Consider the following 22,280-nt stretch of genomic DNA (forward strand, 5'->3'; position numbering starts at 1 on the left):
GCCATTATTTTGTCATTTCTAATGGTTGCATAATATTCCATTGTGTATAGATACCACAATTTTTGGATCCATTCATCTGTGGTGGGGCATCTGGGTTGTTTCCATATCCTGGCTATTGCGAACAGTGCTGCAATAAACATGGAGGTGCACGTGTCCTTATTGGTTCCTGTTGTTCAGGGTAGATGCCTAGAAGTGGTATGACTGGGTCATAAGGGAGGTCAATCTTTAGCTTTCTGAGGACCCTCCAGACTGCTTTCCAAAGTGGTTGTATAAGTGTACATTCCCACCAGCAGTGTAATAGGGTTCCTCTTTCTCCACATCCCCTCCAGCATTTGTCGTTGGCTGATTTGTGGATGTGGTACATTCTGACTGGGGTAAGGTGGTATCTCAGGGTTGTCTTTATTTGCATTTCCTTCACCACCAGGGATGATGAACATTTCCTCGGCTTAAGATATTCTTTCAGGGTGCTTTGCTCATTTTGGTATGGAAGTCCTCTTGGCTTCTGAGATTAAGAAGAAAGGCCATTTCTTTTTAAGTCTTAAACTAATATTTTCCAAAGTTGTTATGGCTTTTATTTTTTTTGCGGGGGGGAGTTGTGTCACTGAGCACTGTCCCTGAACTTTGCTCATGGCTAGTGCTCTACCACTTTGAGCCACAGCACCACTTTGTTTTTGAGTGTTAATTGGAAATAAGAGTCTCGTGGGGACTTTTCTGGGCTGGTTGCAAACCATGATCCTCAGATCTCAGCCTCCTGAGTAGCTAGGGTTGCAGGTGTGAGTCACTGATACCTGGCTTTTCCATACTTTCTTTAACCTCATTTTCTAAATTTGCAGAATTTGCTTTAAATTGTATTAGATGTTTTAAATAAAGTCAAGTACAAAGAAAATTAGCCATAATGCCATTAACCTGAGTCTATTAAGTATATTTTTTGATAGTTGATAAAAGCAGTGTAAGATTTTATAGACAGTGTACAGAGATTGTAGATAAGTAGATTACGTAGTGAAACAATAATGATATTTTAGGTGTTTTTCAGATATTTTCCTTTTTGCTTATCTGTGCCTTCTAAGCTTTTGATACAATACTGGGCACTCCAAATATTAATAATCCCCAGCCTCCTCCTGCATAAAGAACTTCAGCTGTGCTTCTAGTATTAGTCTTTAGGATCATTTAATAATTTTCAGAAGAAATTTAGGTTATTTGTGAACTTCACATAATCTTTATAGCGACTGTGTCCCTTGTTAATAAGGATGACTAAAAACATTTAAAAATAGGTCTTGGGCCGGGAAGGTGGCTCAGTGGTAGAGCGCTTGCCTTGCATGCCCGAGGCCCTGGGTTTGATTCCTCAGTACCACATAAGCAAAAAGAACAAAGCCAGAAGTGGCGCTGTGGCTTGAGCTGAAGAGCTGAGGGTCAGCACCCAGGCCCAGAATTCAGGCCCCATGACCGGACCCCCCTTCCCCCCAAAAAATACACATAAATTCTGACTGGTACTTTTTTTTTTTTTTTTTTGTCAGTTGTGGGGCTTGAACTCTGGGCCTAGGCGCTGTCCCTTAGCTCTTCAGCTCCAGGATAGCTCTCTGCCTCTTGAGCTACAGCGCCACTTCCGGTTTTCTGGTGGTTTATTGGAGATAAGAGTTTCACAGACTTTCTTGCCTGGGCTGGCTTTGAACCTCTATCCTCAGATCTCAGCATCCTGAGTAGCTAGGATTACAGGCGTGAGCCACTGGCGCCCAGCTGACTGGTACTTTGGTAGATACATTTTTTGGAGTCTGGAACTACATAGTAGCACCAGGCCAGATTCCACCTTCTAAAGATGCTACATGTGATGCCAGTTTTAAATGTTTTTTCTACAGCAATATACTTTTTTTTTTTCAAATTTTTTATTGTGATTAAGTGGTTACATAATTTCCCAAATTTCACAGTACCACAGTACTGTGGGATAGTGATACTTAGTTAACGTCACAAACACATTTTAACTTTCCTGGAGCAAATTGTCTATCACGGTCTATAACATTTATGGGTTCTATGAGCTTTGCGATACAGTTATTTCTTCCACATCGGGTGATGTGTACATTTCTTTTGTTTTGCATAGCATCAGCTGTTCCGTCTTTCCCACTTGCTCCTCTCTCTCCCATCGCTGCCATTGAGTTGCTTAGTTCATTTTGGTCAGTGTCCAGTTCAGCTAATGGGTCCCGCTGTTGTATGTTTTTCCCTGATTCCTTCTAGTTCTGTGTCGTCTTCCTGGTTTCCCTCCAGTGTACACATATATACCATACATGTGATCAGCAGCGTGGGGTTATTTAGTAGTGATTCCACCAGATGAGTGGAAGTCCTTTGTTTCTTAAGTTCTGCTAATTTTGTCGTAACACCTAACATTTTGGATTTAACATCCACTTATCAGGAAGACCATGTACCATTCGTCTCTTTGCTCTTGGCTTACCTCACTCAACATAATTTCTTCCAGCTCCATACATTTCCCTGCAAATGCCATTATTTTTTCATTTCTAATGGCTGCATAATATTCCATTGTATATAGATACCACGAGTTTTGGATCCATTCATCTGTGGTGGGACATCTGGGTTGTTTCCATATCCTGGCTAGCAATATACTTTTTATTTTTAATTTTTTGGTCACTCGTGGGGCCTGAACTCTGGGTCCCTCAGCTCTTCCGCTCAAGGCTAGCACTCTACCCCTTGAGCCACAGCACCACTTTTGGCTTTTTCTGCTTATGTGGTACTGAGGAATCAAACCCAGGGCCTCATGCATGCAAGGCAAGCGCTCTACCATTGAGCCACCTTCCCAGCCCAGCAGTGTGCTTGTAAAGTGCACACAAATACATGTTTACTGCTAACACAGTACTGTGCTGAGCACTCACTGGGGGCTGAGCAGGTGGACGTGACCCTTACCTCGCAGGGTTTTCTTCCACTGGGGCTCGCCATGACCACACCATAGACATGTCTGTGGCCATGCCTCCAGTTCCCCATTCCTTACCTGTGCTCATCTACACTCAGTGCTGGGCAGCTGGTTTCCTAACTGCTCTGTGCTCACAACTCCAGCAGTTAACCTGACATACCAGGACGGCATCCCTCATCCTCCCGTCTCTGGTGGCCTGCTGAAGCCTGTGGTCTGTGATTAGAGTCGTTATATTGCATAACAGATGCCTCATCTCTGTTCCATACCCCACCGGCAAGGCCTCGGTGCTCAGATGCTGAGCAGCTAACCAGGACTGAAGAAAAACATTAACCAGACTGACTTTGCACTTCAGGTTCATGTGTCCAACCGGTTACCCTTTCGTTCATTAACTTTGAAATACATTAATTACCTTGATATTTGCCTGCCAAAGTTTGGATTTTATTAACTATTCAAGCTTATGATTGAAAGAATTTGCTTACTAGTTATTTGACATTAACCTTACGTGTTTGCTGTGACCTTACTTTTAAAGGCTTTTATCCTTGGATATTAAAGCCAGGGTTAATTGCCACAGAGGATATAATAAGTAATACTGAGATGCTTCTCCTGAGGTGTGGGGTTTGTCTGTGGATCAGATTGGAATTCCAGCTTTCCATCAGCTTGTAGTAAAGCGTCTTGTAGCTCTTGGCTGGAAGGTAAGCTATTTACTGTCTTCTGGCTCACAGCATAATCATAATTTTTAAAGTGAGGATTACGGAAAACTTGTTTTGTCTTGGTGTATGGAGATGATAACATTACAAAATGACTCCGTACTGTAGTATCTCTGCAGACTTCTTCCATAATGGTTCTCTGTGCTGAGGCTGTTCAGCGGGACTGTTTTATATGTGCATAGGCCCTCAAGAGAGTTACGTCAGCCTTCGTGAGAGTAGATAGTGGGAAGCGTAGAAAAATTGCTATTTGATGCTATAAAGCTTTTTGCATTGTTGTACAGAGTATCATGGGGAGAGGGAAAACAACTGAACTCTACTAGAAAATAACTGTTAGGTCTATGGTAGGTGCAGCAGATAAGTGTTATCTGTGGTTAGAAAGTACAGCTGTGCTTCCCAAATTGCTTACTTTTAGTGACAGCCAATATCCTTACATTAAAGGAGATCCTGTGGGCTGCGAGTATAGTTCAGTGGTAGAGGCCCCGGGTTTTATCTCCAGCATGGCAAAAACAAAAGATGCCAAACCAAAAGAAAAAGATTCCTATAATAATAATTACTATTTTTTGCCAGTCCTGGGGCTTGAACTCAGGGCCTGGGCACTGTCCCTGAGCTGCTTTTGCTCAAGGCTAGTGCTCTACCACTGGAGCCACTGTGCCACTCCTGGCTTTTTCTGTGTATGTGGCACTGAGGAGCACTCTACTACTGAGCCACCTTCCCAGCCTCCTATAATTTTTATAGTTCAAAGATACCTTAAATATTCTGTTATATTATCTGTAGCACTTATGTTTTCTTTTTTCTTTTTGGGTTCGGTTGTGGGTCCTGAACTCTGGGCCTGGGCGCTGTCCCTCAGCTCTTCAGCTCAAGGCTAGCACTCTACCACTTGAGCCACAGTGCCACTGCCGGCTTTTTTCTTTTTGCTTATGTGGTGCTGAGGAATGGAACCCAGGGCCTCATGCATGCAAGGCAAGCGCTCTACCACTGAGCCACCTTGCCAGCCCCAGCACTTATATTTTCTTAAGAAAAGTTAGAACTTGAAAAAAATTAGGTGACTCAGTGGTAGAGTGCTTGCCTTGCATGCGTGAGGCCCTGGGTTGGATTCCTAAGCACCACATAAGCAGAAAAAGCCAGAAGTGGTGCTGTGTCTCAAGTGGTAGAATGCTAACCTTGAACTGAAGATCTCAGGGATGGCGCCCAGGCCCAGAGTTCAGGCCCCACGACTGACCAAAAAAAAAAAGCAAACGGAAAGCAGTCCAGAGCAAAGGTTAGGAAGTACCCATTAACCTGGACACTGAGCCGCCAGCCGTGTGCTGCCACTGCCACCGGCTCAGTGAGTGTGAACGAACGCCTTCAGGACGTCCATGCTGTTCAGCTACGCGTCTCATTCTAGCAGAATCTCTGTACAGGGTCCTGCCTGGCAGTTTGGAAAACTGGGAGTATATATTTGATGGATGATGTAAAAGTGTACTGAAGTGTCTAACTTATCTACCCTTCTTCCCTAGGAAACTGAAAATGTCCCTGCCGCTATGCTAGGTCTATAATGGGAAGTGTCACAGTTCGGTATTTCTGTTACGGGTGCCTTTTTACATCTGCAACCTGGACAGTTTTGCTTTTTATTTATTTCAATGTCAGTGAAGTGACTCAGCCCCTTAAGAATGTGCCCCTCAAGGGGCCTGAGCCCCACGGGCCAGTTCCCAGAAAGTTCTATCCCCGCTTTACTCGAGGCCCGAGTCGAGTGTTAGAATCTCAGTTCAAAGCAAACAGAGTGGATGATGCCGTAGATAACAATAACAGTGAAGATTCGGAAAAAGACCACCTGAAGTTCTCTTCTGAATTGGGTAAGTTGTATTTGATTTTCACCAACAGCCACACTGAACTGTTAGGCATTGAAAGTTGATTCCTTAAAAAATGATGTGTTGCTCAATAAACTAGGAATGAACCAGTTCTTTAATTTTTGTGAAGTAGCTGAGGGTCTGTGATTTTTAAAGATTTGGTTATGAGAGTTATATATTTTTTTTACCTATGACTTCAGTATTTGATGAGTAACTAAAAGAAACTAACAGGGGCTAGAGAAGAAAAAAATGAAAAAGGGCTGAAAGAAAATGAAACCTATAAGAGATTTTTTAGTTGCTCGGATTATTTAATAAGGGAAAAAATGGTTCACAGTGACTTTATTTTGCAGGCTTAATTAAAACAACAAAAAGCATTAGGCTTAACAATAAACTTGGGGAAAAATTAAAAAAAATAAAAATAAACTTGGATTACTTATACTCATACTCTCATAGGATTTTCACCTAGGAGAGATAAGATCCTGAAATCTTAGTATAAAATAAAAGCCTCCTTCCCTGTTATATCTGTTTAATTTGAAGCAAGGATAGCCGTTGAGCACTGCAACTTCATGCTCCACGTTTTGGCAAATTTTCTTCAAGTGGTACGTAAGCCAGTTAATTTGGTAATTTTCAAAACTTACTAAAAATGTAACTGTAACTCCTCTGTATATCAACTTTATAAAAAAAAAAAAAACCCAACTTAATAGAAAGCAGTTTGAGCTGGATGCCGGTGGCTCACATCTGTAATCCTAGGTACTTAAGAGGCTGAGATCTGAGGGTTGTGGTTCAAAGCCAGCCCAGGCAGGAAACTCCATGAGACTCTGTATCTCCAATAAACTAATCAGGAAAAGTTCTGTGGCTTACGTGGTAGAGCTCTAGCCTTGAGAAAAAGAAGTTCAGCGACAGCACCCAGGCCCTGAGTTCAAGCCCCAAGACCAGCACCAAAAAAAAAAGCACTTTGATTGTAGAAACATTACATTACATCTTAGGTAATCTCAGTCTAAAGGATTGTACATAAGTCTTGAGAGATTGAAAAAGCCATAAAACATAAAGGAACTGTTACCCCCATGTTTGATGATCTAGGACTTAATGATTCTCTAATACAGGAAGTGGCAGAAGTGATGCTAATTGCACTTGGACTTTGGTATACTTTCTAGTCTTTAAAGAACCACTTCACAGCTTTACAGTATTAATGGAGAATTCTTGTTTTCCATGTGTATTTTGGTTTCATTTCTATAAAGAAAAATAATATTGGATCCACCATTTTGAGTGAACTTTGTATTTGTCTTTGAAAGTAGAGGAATAAATTGTACATAGTCAAACTGACAAACTGAGATTTCCTAAGTGAAATATTTAATAGAAAACCCGAAGAATCTACACAATTACTATTAGAGCAGAATGAATTCTGCAGCTGCAAAAACAGTTGAATTTCTGTATGCTAGCTCCAGAAACAAGCCTAAGAGAGGACTCTAGTTACAGCAAGTACTTGCGTCAGCAAGTACAGAATTCTCAGGAATAAATGTAGCCGAGCGAGAGTGAGACACTGAAGCGTACAAGGCAGTGCTGGAGGACACTGGTGGACGCCAGGCAAGTGGACGCCCTCCGAGGCTGGCCGGGGACTTACTCAACGCTGCCAGATGTCAGTGCTGCCCAGAGCCGCTCGGTTCCTGCCAGGAAAGAGGGGAACATTTATCCTAAAATTAATATGGAGGTGCAAGTCCTGCTGATTGGACAGTGGTACAGACGCGTGGTACTCTTGAAACAGAGTTGGAGGACTCATACTTAACAATTCCAAATCTTTTGCACAGCTATAGCAATGAAAGCCGTTTTTATTATCCTGAGGACAGGCATACAGAGCAATGCAACAGAACCAAGAGTCTAAAATAAGTCTGATGGCATTTGTGCTCAGTTATTTTTCCAGAAGGATCCTTAAGAACATTTAAGGAGGAAAAGGTAGCTAGAAAAATAGTTGTAGGGCTTAGTATAGTGGCTCAGTCCTATAACTTTCTATCCTGTCCAGCTTACGTTCCAGACAGAAGGTGGGGGATGAATAGCGTATCTGCATGCATACGTCAGGTGTGCGGCCTGATAAACGCGGTTGCTGCATCCTGGGTCATGCACTGAACCCAGAGTTCAGTGTGCCCCAGTTTCTTTGGCTGGGAAGTCTTAGTTTTCTTTCGAACGTCTGTTAACATCTCGTGGGATTAGTTTTTCTTGAAGGCTTTGGAAATGCTGCGGGAGGCGGTCTGTGAGGGGGGGGTGGAAGTATGATACGGGGACTTGTGTCTTGCAAGGATGCAGTCTCTCACGGAGTGGGAGAGCAAGCGAGAGCAGTTGTGTTCAGCCTCAGATCCTGAGGAGATGTGTGCAGGAATCAAGTCCTGTGCACAAGGCTGAAAGCAGACTGCAGAAGTCCTTTATATGGAAACGTTTATCGGGGGTTCATAGAAAAACTTGCTAAGATTGAGGCCTATTGAGGCTTATTGGGATTTAATAATCCATAGCTTTTATGGAAAATTATCAGATTTTTTTTTTTTTGGGTCTGGTCGTGGGGCCTGAACTCTGGGCCTGGGCGCTGCCCCTCAGCTCTTCAGCTCAAGGCTAGCGCTCTACCACTTGAGCCACAGCGCCACTTCTGGCTCTTTTCTTTTTGCTTATGTGGTGCTGAGGAATCAAACCCAGGGCCTCAGGCATGCAAGGCAAGCGCTCTACCACTGAGCCACCTTCCCAGTCCCATTATCAGATTTTTTTCCTGGGTCACATGTAAGTTTTTCTCCTCAATACAACAAAATAATGTTAGGATTTATGGTTTGTGAGCAGCTGGTGTGTATGGTTAAGGCACCCTGCTTTGCACTAGCTGGATAGGAACTTGAGCTCAACCTCGGGTTACTTGAAACCAGAGACAACCTAGATTTGAGAAAGAAGGCTCTGCTGTGATTATCCCAGGGTGAGCTCAGGACGGGTAGGAGATGATAATGAGCAGCAAACGAAGCAGTCTGTCCCCACTCTTTGCTCTAACTGAATGCCGTTGTTTTGCAGGAATGATTTTTAATCAACGTGATCAGGAGTTGAGAGACTTGGGCTATCAGAAACATGCCTTTAATATGCTTATTAGTAACCGCTTGGGCTACCACAGAGACGTGCCAGATACCAGGAACGCAGCGTATGTTCTTTATTGCTTTCTGCTCATACATTTCAGTAACAGTGTGTTTAATACCACTTTAAGAAATCAAGAGGATGGTGTTGGTACTCAGTTGGCGTTTATCACACCAGAGAACTTCAGGTAGATGTAGTGTTATCTGTGAAGCTGTGTGGTTTGAGGTTGCACTAACACAGTCCTAGGATGTACCAGGTCTCTTGAAATTGGAGGTCACATGAGAAAGCAGAGGAGAGAGTGAGTTAAGCAGCCCGGGCCTTTGTTTTCTATAATTACTGGATTCATGGCAAAAAGGAATTAAGTTAAACTTGAAAAATAATATTCTACTCATCTGTTTTTGTGTCTTTGGAAGGCTTTTTATTCATATAGTCAGTCTTTTTACAAACAAACTTGTTGGGCGCTTTCTATTTGCTGTGTGGTCCTAGGCCCTGGAAGCAAGCAGTGGAAGACTTAGTCCCGGAGTCAGTCGGAGGAGGCAGATGAAGAGACCCGACCGGTCCAGTAGCGCATGAACAGGGCTTGCATGGGAATGGGCAGAACAGGCCCAGACCCCAACAGTTCTGGTTTTGCAGAGAAGAGATTCACATGTATAGGCACAGTGCTCAGAGCACTGGAGGCTTTTTTGGGGGGGAGGGGGAGGTGCAGGAGGTGCGGAGCCCCAGGCCTCCTTGCTGTGCTGGGCAGCCGCAGGAGCTGGGAGGGGCCAGACCTAGGAAGCTGTGATGCTGTGGGAAAGGCTTCAGGGCTTTGGAGCTGGCTTCTTCAGTAGTTTCTGATGTTGCTTGAAGCCAAGTAGCTGATCAACTAGTTAGTGGCGTGACATGAAAGCTCTTTGATGATCTTGAGAGATCATAGCTTACTTCAATGTGTATATTACTGGGCAACAAAATTTCAAGTGCAGAGTTTAAAAGCTGTGTTCTGAAACGGCTTGAGGAGGGCCAGACAGGCGTGGTGCGAGCGCGCTGCCGTAAGCCCTTGCAGCACAGTGCAACCCCAGAAAAGTGCGTTTACAAGTGTTCATCTCAGGCTGGGTGCAGTGCTCACACCTGTAATCCCAGCTACTTGGGAGGTAGCACTTGGCGAGATTGCGGTTTGAAGCCAGCCCAGGCAGAAAGTTAGCAAGACCCCTTCCCCCTTCTCCGTCCGTCGGCGTGGTGAGATGATTTGTAGTTGTAGGTGCAGCCGTGAGGGAAAGGTGAGGAAGGCATGGAGGGCCAGAGGTTTGACTCGCGGGGTGACAGTGCCCCGAGCGTAAGCCTAACGGCAGGCAAGCAGTCTTACGGAGTTACCTGCTGGCTGCTGCCCCTTCAGTCCTGGGCTCTCAGCTTCTGAGTACCTGGGATGACAGGCGTGCGCCAGCACCGGGCAGTCTTCGAGGAGCCGGTCCTCCCGTCTTTCTCCTTGCAGGTGCAAGGGGAGGGCCTACCCGGGCCGCCTGCCCACGGCCAGCGTGGTCATCTGTTTCTACAACGAAGCCTTTTCGGCCTTGCTCCGCACGGTGCACAGCGTACTGGCTCGCACGCCCGCCCGCCTGCTCCACGAGGTGATCCTGGTGGACGATGCCAGCGACTTCGGTGAGTGCCACGGCACAGCGGGCCCGCACACGTGTGCACAGAAGCGTTCCCACCAGGGGCCTTGGCTTTGGCCTGTTTGTTAGCTGCCCCGGCATCTGGCCTCTGAGATTTTTCTTGGCTTTAAAAAAGATCAAGTTGCCTGTATTCATCAGTGGACGCGCTAGGTTGGAACACCTTTGTACAACTACTTGACGATAACAAAAATAAGAAACTTAGTAAGAGGGAAAACGTTGAAGTAATGTAGCTTTGGAGGATGTCATGGTGAGGGCTGTGTGCCCCGAGGTCACCTTAAGTAAGTGCAGCAGTGTCTGTCAGAGGGGCACATCCCTCTATCACCTCTGCACGCTTGCTGGTGCACACTCGCCAGTGCGTGCACTCTCTGTCTCACCCGCCCTCATGCTGCTCACGCCTTCCCCAGCCCCTGGCAACCACTTGGCCAGCATGGTGCCATGGCCTACATTACCTGATCAGGCTGTCCCCCCTGCTCCCTCCCCCCCCCCCCCCCCCCCATCCCTGGATCCAGGCTGGCGCTCTGATGGTGCTGGTGATCACGGAGGCCAGCATCTCTGGTGTTCGCTACTTACTTCACACACCTTTCTTTAGTTGAGTGGCCACACACACATACACACACACACACACACACACACACACACACACACACACACACACACACACACACACACACACACCACAGAGTGAAAAACCCTCTAGTCACACTACTCATCCCGCCTGAGGTGAACTTGATCAGCAGGGGAGGAAATAGAAGGCATTAGTGATGTGCTCAAGATCCGCAGTTGTGCGGTGCTGTGCTGCAGTGGCTCACGTCTTCATCCTGGCGACTCAGGAGGCTGAGATCTGAGGACCATAGTTCAAAGTCTGTGAGATTCATAGTCCAATAAACTACCAAAAAGAAATAAAAGCTTGAAGTGGAGCTGTGGCCCAAGTGGTAGCGTGCAAAGGAGGCTCAGGGCCGATGCTCAGGCCCGAGTGCAGGACTGCCGTGTGCATTCCCAGGCCCGAGTGCAGGACTGCCGTGTGCATTCGCGCGTGTGCGCACTCCCCGCCCTGGAGCAGCTGCCCGCCCTCCCGCACTCTGCTCCTCTCGCACCCCTGCAGAGCGCACAGCACAGCTTGGGTGGCGCACGGGGACGTTCGGCCTGCAAAGCGAACACCCGTGCGTGGAACCACGCTGCTCACATCTCGGGAGAAACCTCGTGGGGAAAAAATTGGAAAGGTTAATAGCAATCAAAATATACCCTCATCACCAGTGGTTACAAACAAACCTTAGCATTTATATTTGCTAAACGCTAAATTGTAGAGTGTGCGCATCTTTTTGTTCACCTGTGGCTCTGAGGCTTGGTCTTGTTCCCTTGGCAAGACTGGAGCCCTGGCTCAAACCAGCCTCCCAGCTCAGCTTCTTGGGTGGCTGGGACTGCAGGCAAGTGCTACTGCACTGACTAAATATTTTTTTCAATCAACCCATATTTCCTTCTGTCTAGAAGAAAAATTTTGTGATTTAGTGTGGTTTGTGCACTGTGGAAAGAATTACTGCATATTATGGGATTTTTTTTTTTTTTGTCGGCCGTGGGGCTTGAACTCTGGGCCTGGGCGCTCTACTGCTTGAGCCACAGTGTCACTTCTGGTTTTCTGGTGTTTTTTTTTTATTGGAGATAAGAGTCTCACGGACTTTTCTGCCTGGGCTGGCTTTGAACCGTGATCCTTAGATCTCAACCTCCTGAGTAGCTAGGATGACAGAGCCACCAACGCCTGGCATATTATGAGCGTTGACCTTGATCTTTTAAAGGTAAATAACCCAGAATTTATAAAAAAATATTTAGTGTCTTTGGAAGAAAGGCACAATATTAATTGAGGGTCATATTTGCTATAAATTTTTTTGCAATAAAAGTTTACATAACTTTTACATAAAAAGTTTTACATAACTAGTCTGAAGTGGAATAGGATCTAGGTAGTTAGATAAAAAGGCATTTCCAACTCATTTGGTTTGAAAAGTGGCGGCGGCCATGTCCATTCTCAGGTTAGAGCGGAGACCTCGTTGGCAGAGCTCACGGCTGGTGCTGTGTGTCAGCCCCCTGTGCGCACACTCCCTCGCCTTCCCTTTGCTTCCTGCCTTCCCAGAGTAAGCTACGACCCTTCCACAGCAAAGCAGAAGATGCTATGTTTGCGTCACGGTTTGCTGTTTTGGATTTTAGCAATGGTTAGAAAATGCCTGCTGTGTGGCCTCTATGGGCTGAGTATTTATAGAACTCTCTTTTTTAGATGATTTAAAAGGAGAACTAAATGAGTATGTCCGAAAATACCTCCCTGAAAAAATTCAAATCCTAAGAAATACGAGGCGCGAGGGGCTGATTCGGGGAAGAATGATCGGCGCTGCCCACGCCACAGGTACAGGGCCGGCTTCCGCGCCCAGGCTTCGCGCGGCTGTGTCTGAGTGCTCGTGCCAGGCTGAGGGTTGTTCCAGGCCTCGCACGGCTGTGTCTGAGTGTGCTTGTGCTGCCTGAAGCTTGTTCCACGTGGGAAAGTCTCTGTGCGAGTGACCATCCTGCGCCCGAAGCGGGGTGTGGTGGGGTACGCACAGGCACTGGCCTCGCCAGTCTGCTTGCGTCCTTGTTAATGACTGCCCCTCAAGTAGGCTTACAGCCTGCTTGCACAAGCAGAAAGTACAGGTCCTTAGTGTGCAGCTAAACATATGTGCAATCAAATGCACGTGACATCTTGGCTGGTAAAAGCCAGTTAGCTGAGTGGGGAAGGGCAGGAAGAGAATCGAGCGAGGCCTCGCATGAGGAATTCGGGGGAAAGTGGGGGGCAAGGACGGCGCCTTGGCTGCGGCTCTGGCTGTGGTGGAGAGTGGTGCGGGGTAGCCACGACCAGCAAGGGGTGATGAGCACGGTGCTCCCCGTACGGGGTGCCGAGGCGGGGCCCCGAGTGGTGAAGCGTCTGGCCTGTGCTTCGCCTCCTCAGGGGAGGTGCTGGTGTTCCTGGACAGCCACTGCGAGGTGAACGTGGCATGGCTGCAGCCCTTGCTGGCCGCCATCCTCCAGGACCCGCACACCGTGGTGTGTCCCGTGATCGACATCATCAGTGCCGACACGCTGGCCTACTCCGCATCGCCCATCGTGCGGGGTGGGTTCAACTGGGGGCTGCACTTCAAGTGGGATCTCGTCCCCCTTTCTGAGCTGGGAGGAGCAGAAGGGGCCACCGCCCCCATAAGGTAAGAGGGTTCCCTCACCAAGCCGGAAAGCCCCCCAGTCCTTCCTGAGCAAAGACTGAGATCGTAGAAATGACTCTGTCTGTGAGGAACCAGAGCCGGCGCCCACTAAACACCCGTGTGCCCAGGCTGTGCGCCGCCCAGCAAAGAGCAGCCAGCTGTCAGGGTCTGAAGATTTTATTGTTTGGGGAGGAAGACCTATAACTACAGCATCCTCCCTCCCCCCTCCCTCCTCCTCCTTCCCTCCCCCCTTCCTCCCTTTCTCCCTCCCTTCCTCCCCCTTCCCTCTCTCTCTCCCTCCCTCCCTCTCCCTCCCTCCCTCCCTCCCTCCCTCTCCCTCCCTCCCTCCCTCCCTTCCTCCCTCCCTCTCCCTCCCTCCCTCCCTCCCCCTCTCCCTCCCTCCCTCCCTCCCCCTTCCCTCCCTTCCTCCCCCTTCCCCTTCCCTCTCTCTCTCTCTCCCTCCCCCTTCCCTCCCTCCCTCCCTCCCTCCCTCTCCCTCCCTCCCTCCCTCTCCCTCCCTCCCTCCCCCCTCCCTCCTCCTCCTTCCCTCCCCCCTCCCTCCCTCTCTCCCTCCCTTCCTCCCCCTTCCCTCTCTCTCTCCCTCCCTCCCCCTTCCCTCCCTCCCTCCCTCCCTCTCGCCAGCACTCCCCGGACTCCCTCCCTCCCTCCCTCCCTCTCTCTCCCTCTCCCTCTCGCCAGCACTCCCCGGACTCATGTGTAGCCCCTCCCCCTGCACAGAGCCTGTGCTTCCGTTTTGGTAATTTCAGAAATTGGGGATGACGCCGTCACACTTTGGTTCCTACTAGAATTTTCAGAAGTGTTTTTCAGATCGGTGTAAACAAGCTTCCTTTTCTGAGAGCTAGTTCTTTTGTCATTTTTGTTTTATCCTTGAACATTTTCACCAGTTACTTTGAAGTAGCTGCTCATCAGCACACGCTTCTATTGCAGGCTGTCTCTTGTTTTGTGTGATTTTTTTATCTTGCTGCTGTGCGCTAAGCATCCGAGTGCTCGCCTGCACTTTGCTTCTCTTCCACAGGCCACGTGGGCCAATAAAAGTGATGGTCCACGGATGGGTTTCAGGAAGTGAGATGTGGAAGGTTCGAGCCCCTGTGAAGGGCACCCTGGCTTGGGCACTCCTGAGCATGGACGGAGTTGTTGGGACTCTGCGTGCTTTAGGTACTCAGCCAAGCTCCGGCCTCCGCCACATTCCAGTAGCAGCCTCGTGACGAGGCGTGACACGCCGCAGCAGCTAAACATTCGGGTGTCACTAGCAGCACCGCGGCCCCACTCAGTGCGCCCACTCAGCGTGTGCGGCTGCGACCTTCCGTGCAGGCCCAGAGACCAATTTTTGTACTAGTGTTCCTGCCAGACCATCAAAAACAATTCTGGTTACTAGGTGGATTTCTGTTAACCCTGGCTCCACAGCCTTAGAAAAGTAACCTTGACCTGCCGAGCGCGTCACCAGCAGCGCGGAAGTAGTGAGTGGCCAGCCCTGGCCCGCAGGGGAGCGCTGCACCGCAGTTTCCTAGTGTTCGTGTTCCAGGACTGCAGGAACGTTCCCAGCAGTGACGCAGGGCGCGCGCGGCCCCCGCCCCACCGCGTCAGTACAGACGCTGCTTTCCTTCCCAGGTCACCCACCATGGCCGGGGGGCTGTTCGCCATGAACAGACAGTACTTCAACGAACTCGGCAAGTATGACAGTGGCATGGATATCTGGGGAGGAGAAAATTTGGAAATTTCATTTCGGGTAATTTTTATTTATTTTTGTGCTCAATAATTAAACTTTGTGTCATGAAATATGGTCCTTACTCCTCAGCCATACTTAGTGAATTGTCCTTAGTGAATTCTGCTTTGCTGAAGTCTTGGCTAATATTGCTGGAGAAAGGAGACGCGTCGGGGCAGGGTTTCCTGACGGCGTCTGGCGGGGTGGGGAGGCGCTGTCCTCCCCGCTCACACCCTCGCTGTGCCGCAGGATCCTTCTGCCAGGCTGTGGAAGCATCGCGTTGTCAAAAGCGTTTTCACACATGGCAGCAGATGAATGTGCCCTGGTGTTAGAATTTGGCCCATCTTTAGCTCATTTCAGAAGGACATTTCTAAAGGTCCCTCTGACTTTCTTCTGTCTGGCAAGACAGAGCTTGTGAAGTTTCCTAATCTCCATTGATGACGATGAATTCTGAGACTCCCCTTCGGACGCCGGCCACGGCCGCGCTCCTAACGCCCGTTTTGCCTCTGCCAGATCTGGATGTGCGGCGGCAGTCTCTTCATCATCCCGTGCTCTCGGGTAGGGCACATTTTCCGGAAGCGGCGGCCGTATGGCTCTCCCGAAGGCCAGGACACCATGACGCACAACTCCCTGCGGCTGGCCCATGTGTGGCTGGACGAGTACAAGGTGAGGCCGTGGCCGTGGGGCGGAGGGTGGTAGGCGGCTGCTTTCTTCCCTTGCGTCCTCCTGCGTGGTGAGCTCTCCTGTAGGCCCCTGCACGCTGCCTCCGCCCTTCTCCTCTCCCGGGTTGCACTGTTTCGCTCACACCTTTTTAAAGTGATTTTTTTCACTGGAGCTAGGTTTGACTCCTGGCTGGGAGGCAGGTGGTTCACACTTGCATCATGCCCGGCCTTTTTTCCTGTAGTTCTGCTTTTGGATGGACCTCGGTTTCCTCCCATGCAGCCTTCTGTGCACTGCTGCACGCATGGGCCTGCACACCCAGCTTGCTGCGTGACAGTTTTGGCTTGGCCTGAGCTGGCTTCAAACCATAATCCCACTGATTTCTTCCTTCACTAGTTGCAATTACAGGCGTGTGCCACCACACCTTTTTTTTTGGCCATGCTATTAGAGGGAAAGAGGGCTGTTTTCTGTTTCTTAATTACTCCTGCTCCCTCACGGGACTCCCTCAGAACTGGAGTGCTTTTCTTCATCTTGTGGATCTGAGGCTTCTGCTGCCGTTGGACCTTGCACACGTCAGATCTCTTTCCTTATTTCTCTTCTGCTTTAGACAATTTTCAGTTCTGTGGTTTTTTTTGGCAATACTAGGGCTTTTATTGTAACATCTTTATTAAGTGTAATTTACATAAGAATTTTGAACATGACACCATCACATGCCTGACAAATACCACTGGCAAGCCCAAGTACGAGTAATTTATGCGAACGTATGTATATCGATGTATGTACACAAACACGTATATACATACAGAAATATAAGTGTACACAGCTTATGCTAATATAGTTTTAAAGTATTGTAAAGCTAAGCACTTGCGGCTCATTACTTCTATAATCTTAGATATTCAGGATCTGAGGATCATGGTTCAAGACCAGCCCAGGCAAGAAAAGTCTGTGAGGCTCCTATCTCCAGTTTACCAGCAAAAAGCCAGGAGTGGAGCTGTGACTCAAGTGGCAGCACACCAGCCTTGAGTGCCCAGGCCTGTTTAAGCCCTGGTCTGGCGCATGCGCACACAAGTACTTTTACATGTTTCAGTTTTAATTTTCAGTATGGCAGATATCCATAGATAGAGACCTTGCAAGCAGAGCTCCTGGGATTGTCAGCAGCGTTTGAGAATGTGAGTTTTAAGATGAAATGGTGCTGAGGCTGAAGTGAGCGGGGTTGAGATGTCTGCCATCAGCCCGGACACTGACACCGACACCAACACCAACACCAACACTGACGGACTTAATGCCCGACACCTTCCACGGCCTGGCAACAGCACGCAGCCACCAAGGAGAAAACAAGGTCGCACTGTTCTCATGAGTAACACATCTTATTCTCGTCTTTCCAAAATTCAGGAGCAGTACTTTTCCTTACGACCCGATCTGAAGAGCAGAAGCTATGGAAACATCAGTGAGCGTGTGGAACTGAGGAAGAAGTTGGGGTGTCAGTCATTCAAATGGTATCTGGATAATATTTACCCAGAGATGCAGATACCTGGACCCAACGCCAAACCCCAGCAACCCATTTTCATCAACAGAGGCCCCAAACGCCCCAAAGTCCTTCGGCGTGGCAGGGTGAGCCATGTTCATGATGGGGTGTGGTAGAAGGCCCTGGATTGTCCACTGCCGATGACATCTGGGCGTCAGCGTCCAGATGTGTGAGGCTCCTCCAGGGAGCAGGACTGTCTGCAGCTAATGCCTTGCGCCTTGCTGAGCTCCTCACTGCTGGGATTCAGGCGTCTGTGCTTCTGGCGGTTGTGTCTGTCACAACCACAGGGTCTGCTGGGCGACGGTGGGCAGCAGCAAGGGGCGTGGGCCGAGTCCGCGTGAGTTCCAACTCTGCCGGCTGTGGCTTTCTGAGGGTTGAGCCATGCTGTCACTGCGCTTTCCCTGCCCAGTCCCACCACCTGCTTCTTGGTGGCGCCAGTTGAGCCTTGAGATTTTGCCCTCCGTGCTGGAGAAGTCAAAAGAGAACAATGTGTCGACAGGCTGGCTTCCATTCCGTTGCGTTTCTTACTGGCGTACGTGTTTGGTAGAGGAGGGCTCATCGTGCCATTTCCACGCCTGCAGTCAGCTGCGCCCTGCGTCACGGTTCGCTTCTCCCTCTCCAAGCCTCCTGTCCTATCTCTCGTTTCTGCTTTTTGTTGAGTGCGTGTGTTTTGGTTTAGGGGTTGCGTTGTGCTCGCTGTAGTCTGTCTGTCTTGCCGTCGGAGGCCTTGGTGCTGGCTGGTGCATGCGCAGCTCCAGCTCGGCGTGCGCATTACCGTCCGCTGTGTGCCGTCTTTATACCTTTTATTTCTGACTTCATGTTCTTGAAGATGGCAGTGATGCGTTCATGTCCTTCATCTCCTCCAGTACATTAGAGAGCTATACATTCTGCGAGTTAGGCTGCCGTGAAGGCTTCAGTATCGAGCATGTACTAGGGCTGGAACTTGGGGAAAGCACTTACCATTTCCACCTCTCACTGGTGACTTGTTCTTGAGTGCTCACAGATCGCTGGACCTTGGTCTTCCTTTAAAGCAGAGCAATCATGCGCGCTCTCTTTTACAGCTCTATCATGTCCAGACCAACAAATGCCTGGTGGCCGAGGGCCGCCCCAGCCAGAAGGGCAGCCTGGTGGTGCTGAAGGCGTGTGACTACGCAGACCCGGCGCAGGTGAGCCGCGCTGCGGGGAGAGGTGGCGTGGTCGCCGCTCGCTGCACATTGGGGAGGATGGGAGCGGTCGCCGCAGACAGCCACGCCCTGCGTCCTCTTTGCTTGCCTCCGTCCGCGTTGTTGGACTGTTCGTTACTAGTGCTTTCCTGTGTTGGGGACTTGGAAGCTGTGCCATTGTTAGAAATGGCAGGAGTAAGCTAGGCGCTGGTGGCTCCCGCCTGTCATCCTAGCTATGCAGGAGGCTGAGATCTGAGGATTGCGGTTCAGAGCCAGCTGGGTAGGAAAGTCCATGAGACTCTTATTTGCAACTAACCACCAGAAAACCATAAATGGTGCTGTGGCTCAAGTGGCAGGGTGCTAGTCTTGAGCTGAAGAGCTGAGGGACAGTGCCCAGGCCCAGAGTTCAAGTCCCATTACTGACCAAAAAAAAAAAAAAAAGCAGGAGTCGCCTGCTTCACTGTGTGACGTTTAATCCACACCGCTTCACGGGTGACGCGGGGCAGCCCCGCAGCCGTCTGTCTCGTCTCAGTCACTGTGTGGAGATGCATTTTCACATTGGCCGAAGCAGCTGGGGTGTTGGTGTCATGTGCACACGGCTTTGTGGTGTGCAGTGTATACTCTGAAACCCCAATGCTCGGCCCCTGTCTGAGGCAGCGGGCTCTGGGCGGCCTCCTGTGCGGGGAGTGGACGGGGCCGTGGAGTCCCAGAAAACCTGAGACCACCCCGGCCCCGGCCTCTTGGCGCTGCCCAGTTAGAACAGCTGCATGGAGAGCTTCGGGGTGGGGGGTGGGGGTGCAGAGCAGCGCCTCCCTTTCTCCAGTGTGACTTTATTCTGCTACATTGAAACGTTTCCGTGGCGGCTCTCACGCCGAGATTCAGAATAATTCCACTTTTTCTTACACACACACACACACACACACACACACACACACACACACACACACACACACACACACACACACACACACACACACACACACACGGCATGCATGTTGTTTCGTCCTGCACACGAAACTTGGTTGGTCAAGCCTTTCTTGTGTTCCAGATCTGGATTTATAATGAAGACCATGAGTTGGTTCTAAACAATCTCCTCTGTCTGGACATGTCCGAGACGCGCTCGTCAGACCCGCCCCGGCTCATGAAGTGCCATGGCTCGGGCGGCTCCCAGCAGTGGACCTTTGGGGTAGGAGCTGGTTTTGGGGCTGGGGGCGAGGCCTGAGGCCGAGCACACTCTGCCTGGAGCTGGTGTGCAGCGGTGGTGGCTGAGATCTCAGTCCATCGTAGTAGTGATTTCTTCTGAGCTCGTGGCTGTACGTTCTGCGTCATAGTCTTCCACTGTGCACCCAAAACCAAACCAAACCAAACCACTCAAAGCAGTAAGTGCGCTTTTCTCTTGCTGCTTTTTTTTTCCAGAAGAAGAACCGGCTGTACCAGGTTTCCGTGGGCCAGTGCCTGAGAGCGGTGGGGCCGCTGGGGCAGCCGGGCGCGGTTGCCATGGGGATCTGCGACGGCTCCTCTGCCCAGCAGTGGCACCTGGACGGCTAAGGCGGTCGTGCCGCGCTGGTGACTCAGCGGGCCACGCGGCCCCCGTGGAAGCAGCACGCGTGTGCGTTGGGAGGAACGGACACCTCGGCCAGGTGGAGCGGAGGCGAGGGGCCCTGAAAAGGAGGAAGGGGCTTTACAGACGTGAAGGCCATTCCTGAGCTGCTGCTAGAAGTTTCTTGTTTAGAGAGGGGAACTAGAGAACGATGTGAACTCTAGAGAGCCAGACTTACACAGAGCATTCACAGTTATTGACGCTTCTTTCTTTCCCCGCTGGCGATGGCATGGGTTTTATCTGATCAGAAATGCTTGTCATTTTTTTTAGAAGACTTCGTAGGAGAAGGTAATTCTCTTCTATCATGTGTTTAATATGTGCTAAATAGGTGATTTGAAAAATTGAACATCTTAACTTCAGGTGTCATAATATTTAAGAGGCAGTTACTATTATAAATTATTTTGATGATTTATGGTACTACATTTAAATAAAGGCTGTTGGATTATCTCGTAGTTTGGTTCTGCTCTGTTTTCTCTAGCCGTGGCCCAGCCTCAGCCGCGGTGTTGAGCAGATGAGCCTCACCGCGGGGCACCACACTTCCTAGCACGAGCTATGAATTTTCCATATAGGTGTAAATGCCCAGTCTGCAGTGCCGAGGACGGGACCCCTGAAAGACAGACGGCCAGTGCCCGTATGTGAACGCTCCACGATCTGTGCAGCGGAGAGAGAATATCACTATGGGAAGTGACAAAATACCTCTGGATTCTTCAAGACGCAGGGCAGGGGGAGTCCCACACTGCTGAATAGACTCTTGATTTTTTGTGGGAACTCAGGCTACCGCATAAGCCACACGCCAGACCTCTTGCTTTTAGTGTGTTTTTCAGAGAGGATATTGTACTTGCCCAGGCTGGCCTTGTACTGTAAGCCTCCTGCGTCTGCTCCCAAGTAGCTGGAGCGCGTGTGCCCCACCACTCCCAGCAGCTCACTGTTTCATCTCCAGCTACAAAGCAGTTGAAAAACTGCGTTACATGTGTGACTGAAAAGGCAGCCATGTGGCAGATTTAAACCCAGCCCTATGGGCAATCATGTCCAAGGTAAATGTTCAATTAAAAGGCATACAGGGCTGGGAAGGTGGCTCAGTGGTTGACTGCTTGCCTTGCATGCATGAGGCCCTGGGTTCGGTTCCTCAGCACCACATAAGCAGAAAAAGCCAGAAATGGCACTGTGGCTCAAGTGGTGGAATACTAGCCTTGAGCGCAAGAGCTGAGGGACAGCGCCCAGACCCAGAGTGCAAACCGCACGACAGAAAAAAAAAAAAAAAAGCATACAGTGTGAAGCCCACTATAAATATGAAGTTAAAATGAAGACATTTCAGTCAGGCCTAAACATGCATGCTGACACCTGAGCATGAGACAGTATGGCTCAGCTGAGAATGTTTGGTAATAAGTAATGTGGTGATGTGTTCAGAAGAGCATTCATCAAGAGGAAATGATCCAGAGCACATAATACCTGAAAACAGAACCTCTAAAATATGTATGTGCTGCTAAAACTCGACCAGCATGCAGCTCTCCACCCAGCAGTGGAACACACACGCCACTTAACAAGAGAGACTATTCCAGGTTACAAGATTCAAAGCTGGGCGCCGGTGGCTCATACCTACAGTCCTAGCTACTCAGGAGGCTGAGATCTGAGGATCACAGTTCAAAACCAGCCCGGGCAGGAAAGTCAAATTAGCCACCAGAAAACTGGAAGTGGTGCTGTGGCTCACGTGGTGGAGCATGCACTTTGAACTGAAGAGCTCAGGGACAGTGCCCAAGCCTACAGTTCAAGCCCCATGACTGACAAAAGCAACAGACAAGATTTCAACATACTACACAAATTCTAGCCATGCAAGGCAGACCAGAAATCAGCTAATAAGTTAACCAGGTCATTTGTGTAGTAGCTTATACCAAATCCCAGGAGATAGACATTGTCCAGGTTCCAAGGCCAGCCTGGGCAAAAGGTTCAAAAGACAAAGCTAAATGTGGTTATGTGCACCTATAGTTAGAAAACCTCCAGCTATCTGGAAATGAACACATTTTGCCATGGTCAAAAAAGGCCATTTTGCTAGGTACCATGGCTCATGCCCACAATACTACTTAGAAAGCTAAGCTCTGAGGATTGCAGTTTGAAGCCAGCTAGGCAGACAAATCACGAGACACTTTCTTCTAATTCACCATCAGCAATCTGGAAGTGGAGGTAAGGCTTGCCTAAGCAAGACTGAAGCCC

At 49.2% G+C, this 22,280-nt stretch overlaps 1 protein-coding gene and 1 long non-coding RNA gene across 2 annotated transcripts; one reads left to right on the forward strand and one right to left on the reverse strand.

Moving 5' to 3' along the window:
• Positions 1-3,487: 3,487 nt before the first annotated feature.
• Positions 3,488-5,196, reverse strand: LOC122105865. Its single transcript, XR_006147096.1, has 2 exons — positions 5,123-5,196; positions 3,488-3,611 (listed from the first exon to the last, which is right to left on the reverse strand). It is a non-coding gene; the product is annotated as an uncharacterized LOC122105865 (long non-coding RNA).
• Galnt11 (polypeptide N-acetylgalactosaminyltransferase 11) lies at positions 5,156-20,517 on the forward strand. The gene is made up of 11 exons (XM_042677116.1): positions 5,156-5,453; positions 8,484-8,607; positions 10,009-10,175; positions 12,453-12,578; positions 13,155-13,404; positions 15,031-15,148; positions 15,638-15,790; positions 17,177-17,395; positions 18,371-18,475; positions 19,521-19,658; positions 19,889-20,517. Exons 1-11 carry the CDS (start codon positions 5,156-5,158, stop codon positions 20,018-20,020), a joined length of 1,830 nt encoding a protein of 609 aa, XP_042533050.1. The 3' UTR covers positions 20,021-20,517.
• Positions 20,518-22,280: the final 1,763 nt, after the last annotated feature.

This window comes from Dipodomys spectabilis, unplaced genomic scaffold (genome assembly GCF_019054845.1).
Source record: "Dipodomys spectabilis isolate Male_0828 unplaced genomic scaffold, ASM1905484v1 ptg000034l, whole genome shotgun sequence".
Taxonomy (NCBI): Eukaryota; Metazoa; Chordata; class Mammalia; order Rodentia; family Heteromyidae; genus Dipodomys; species Dipodomys spectabilis.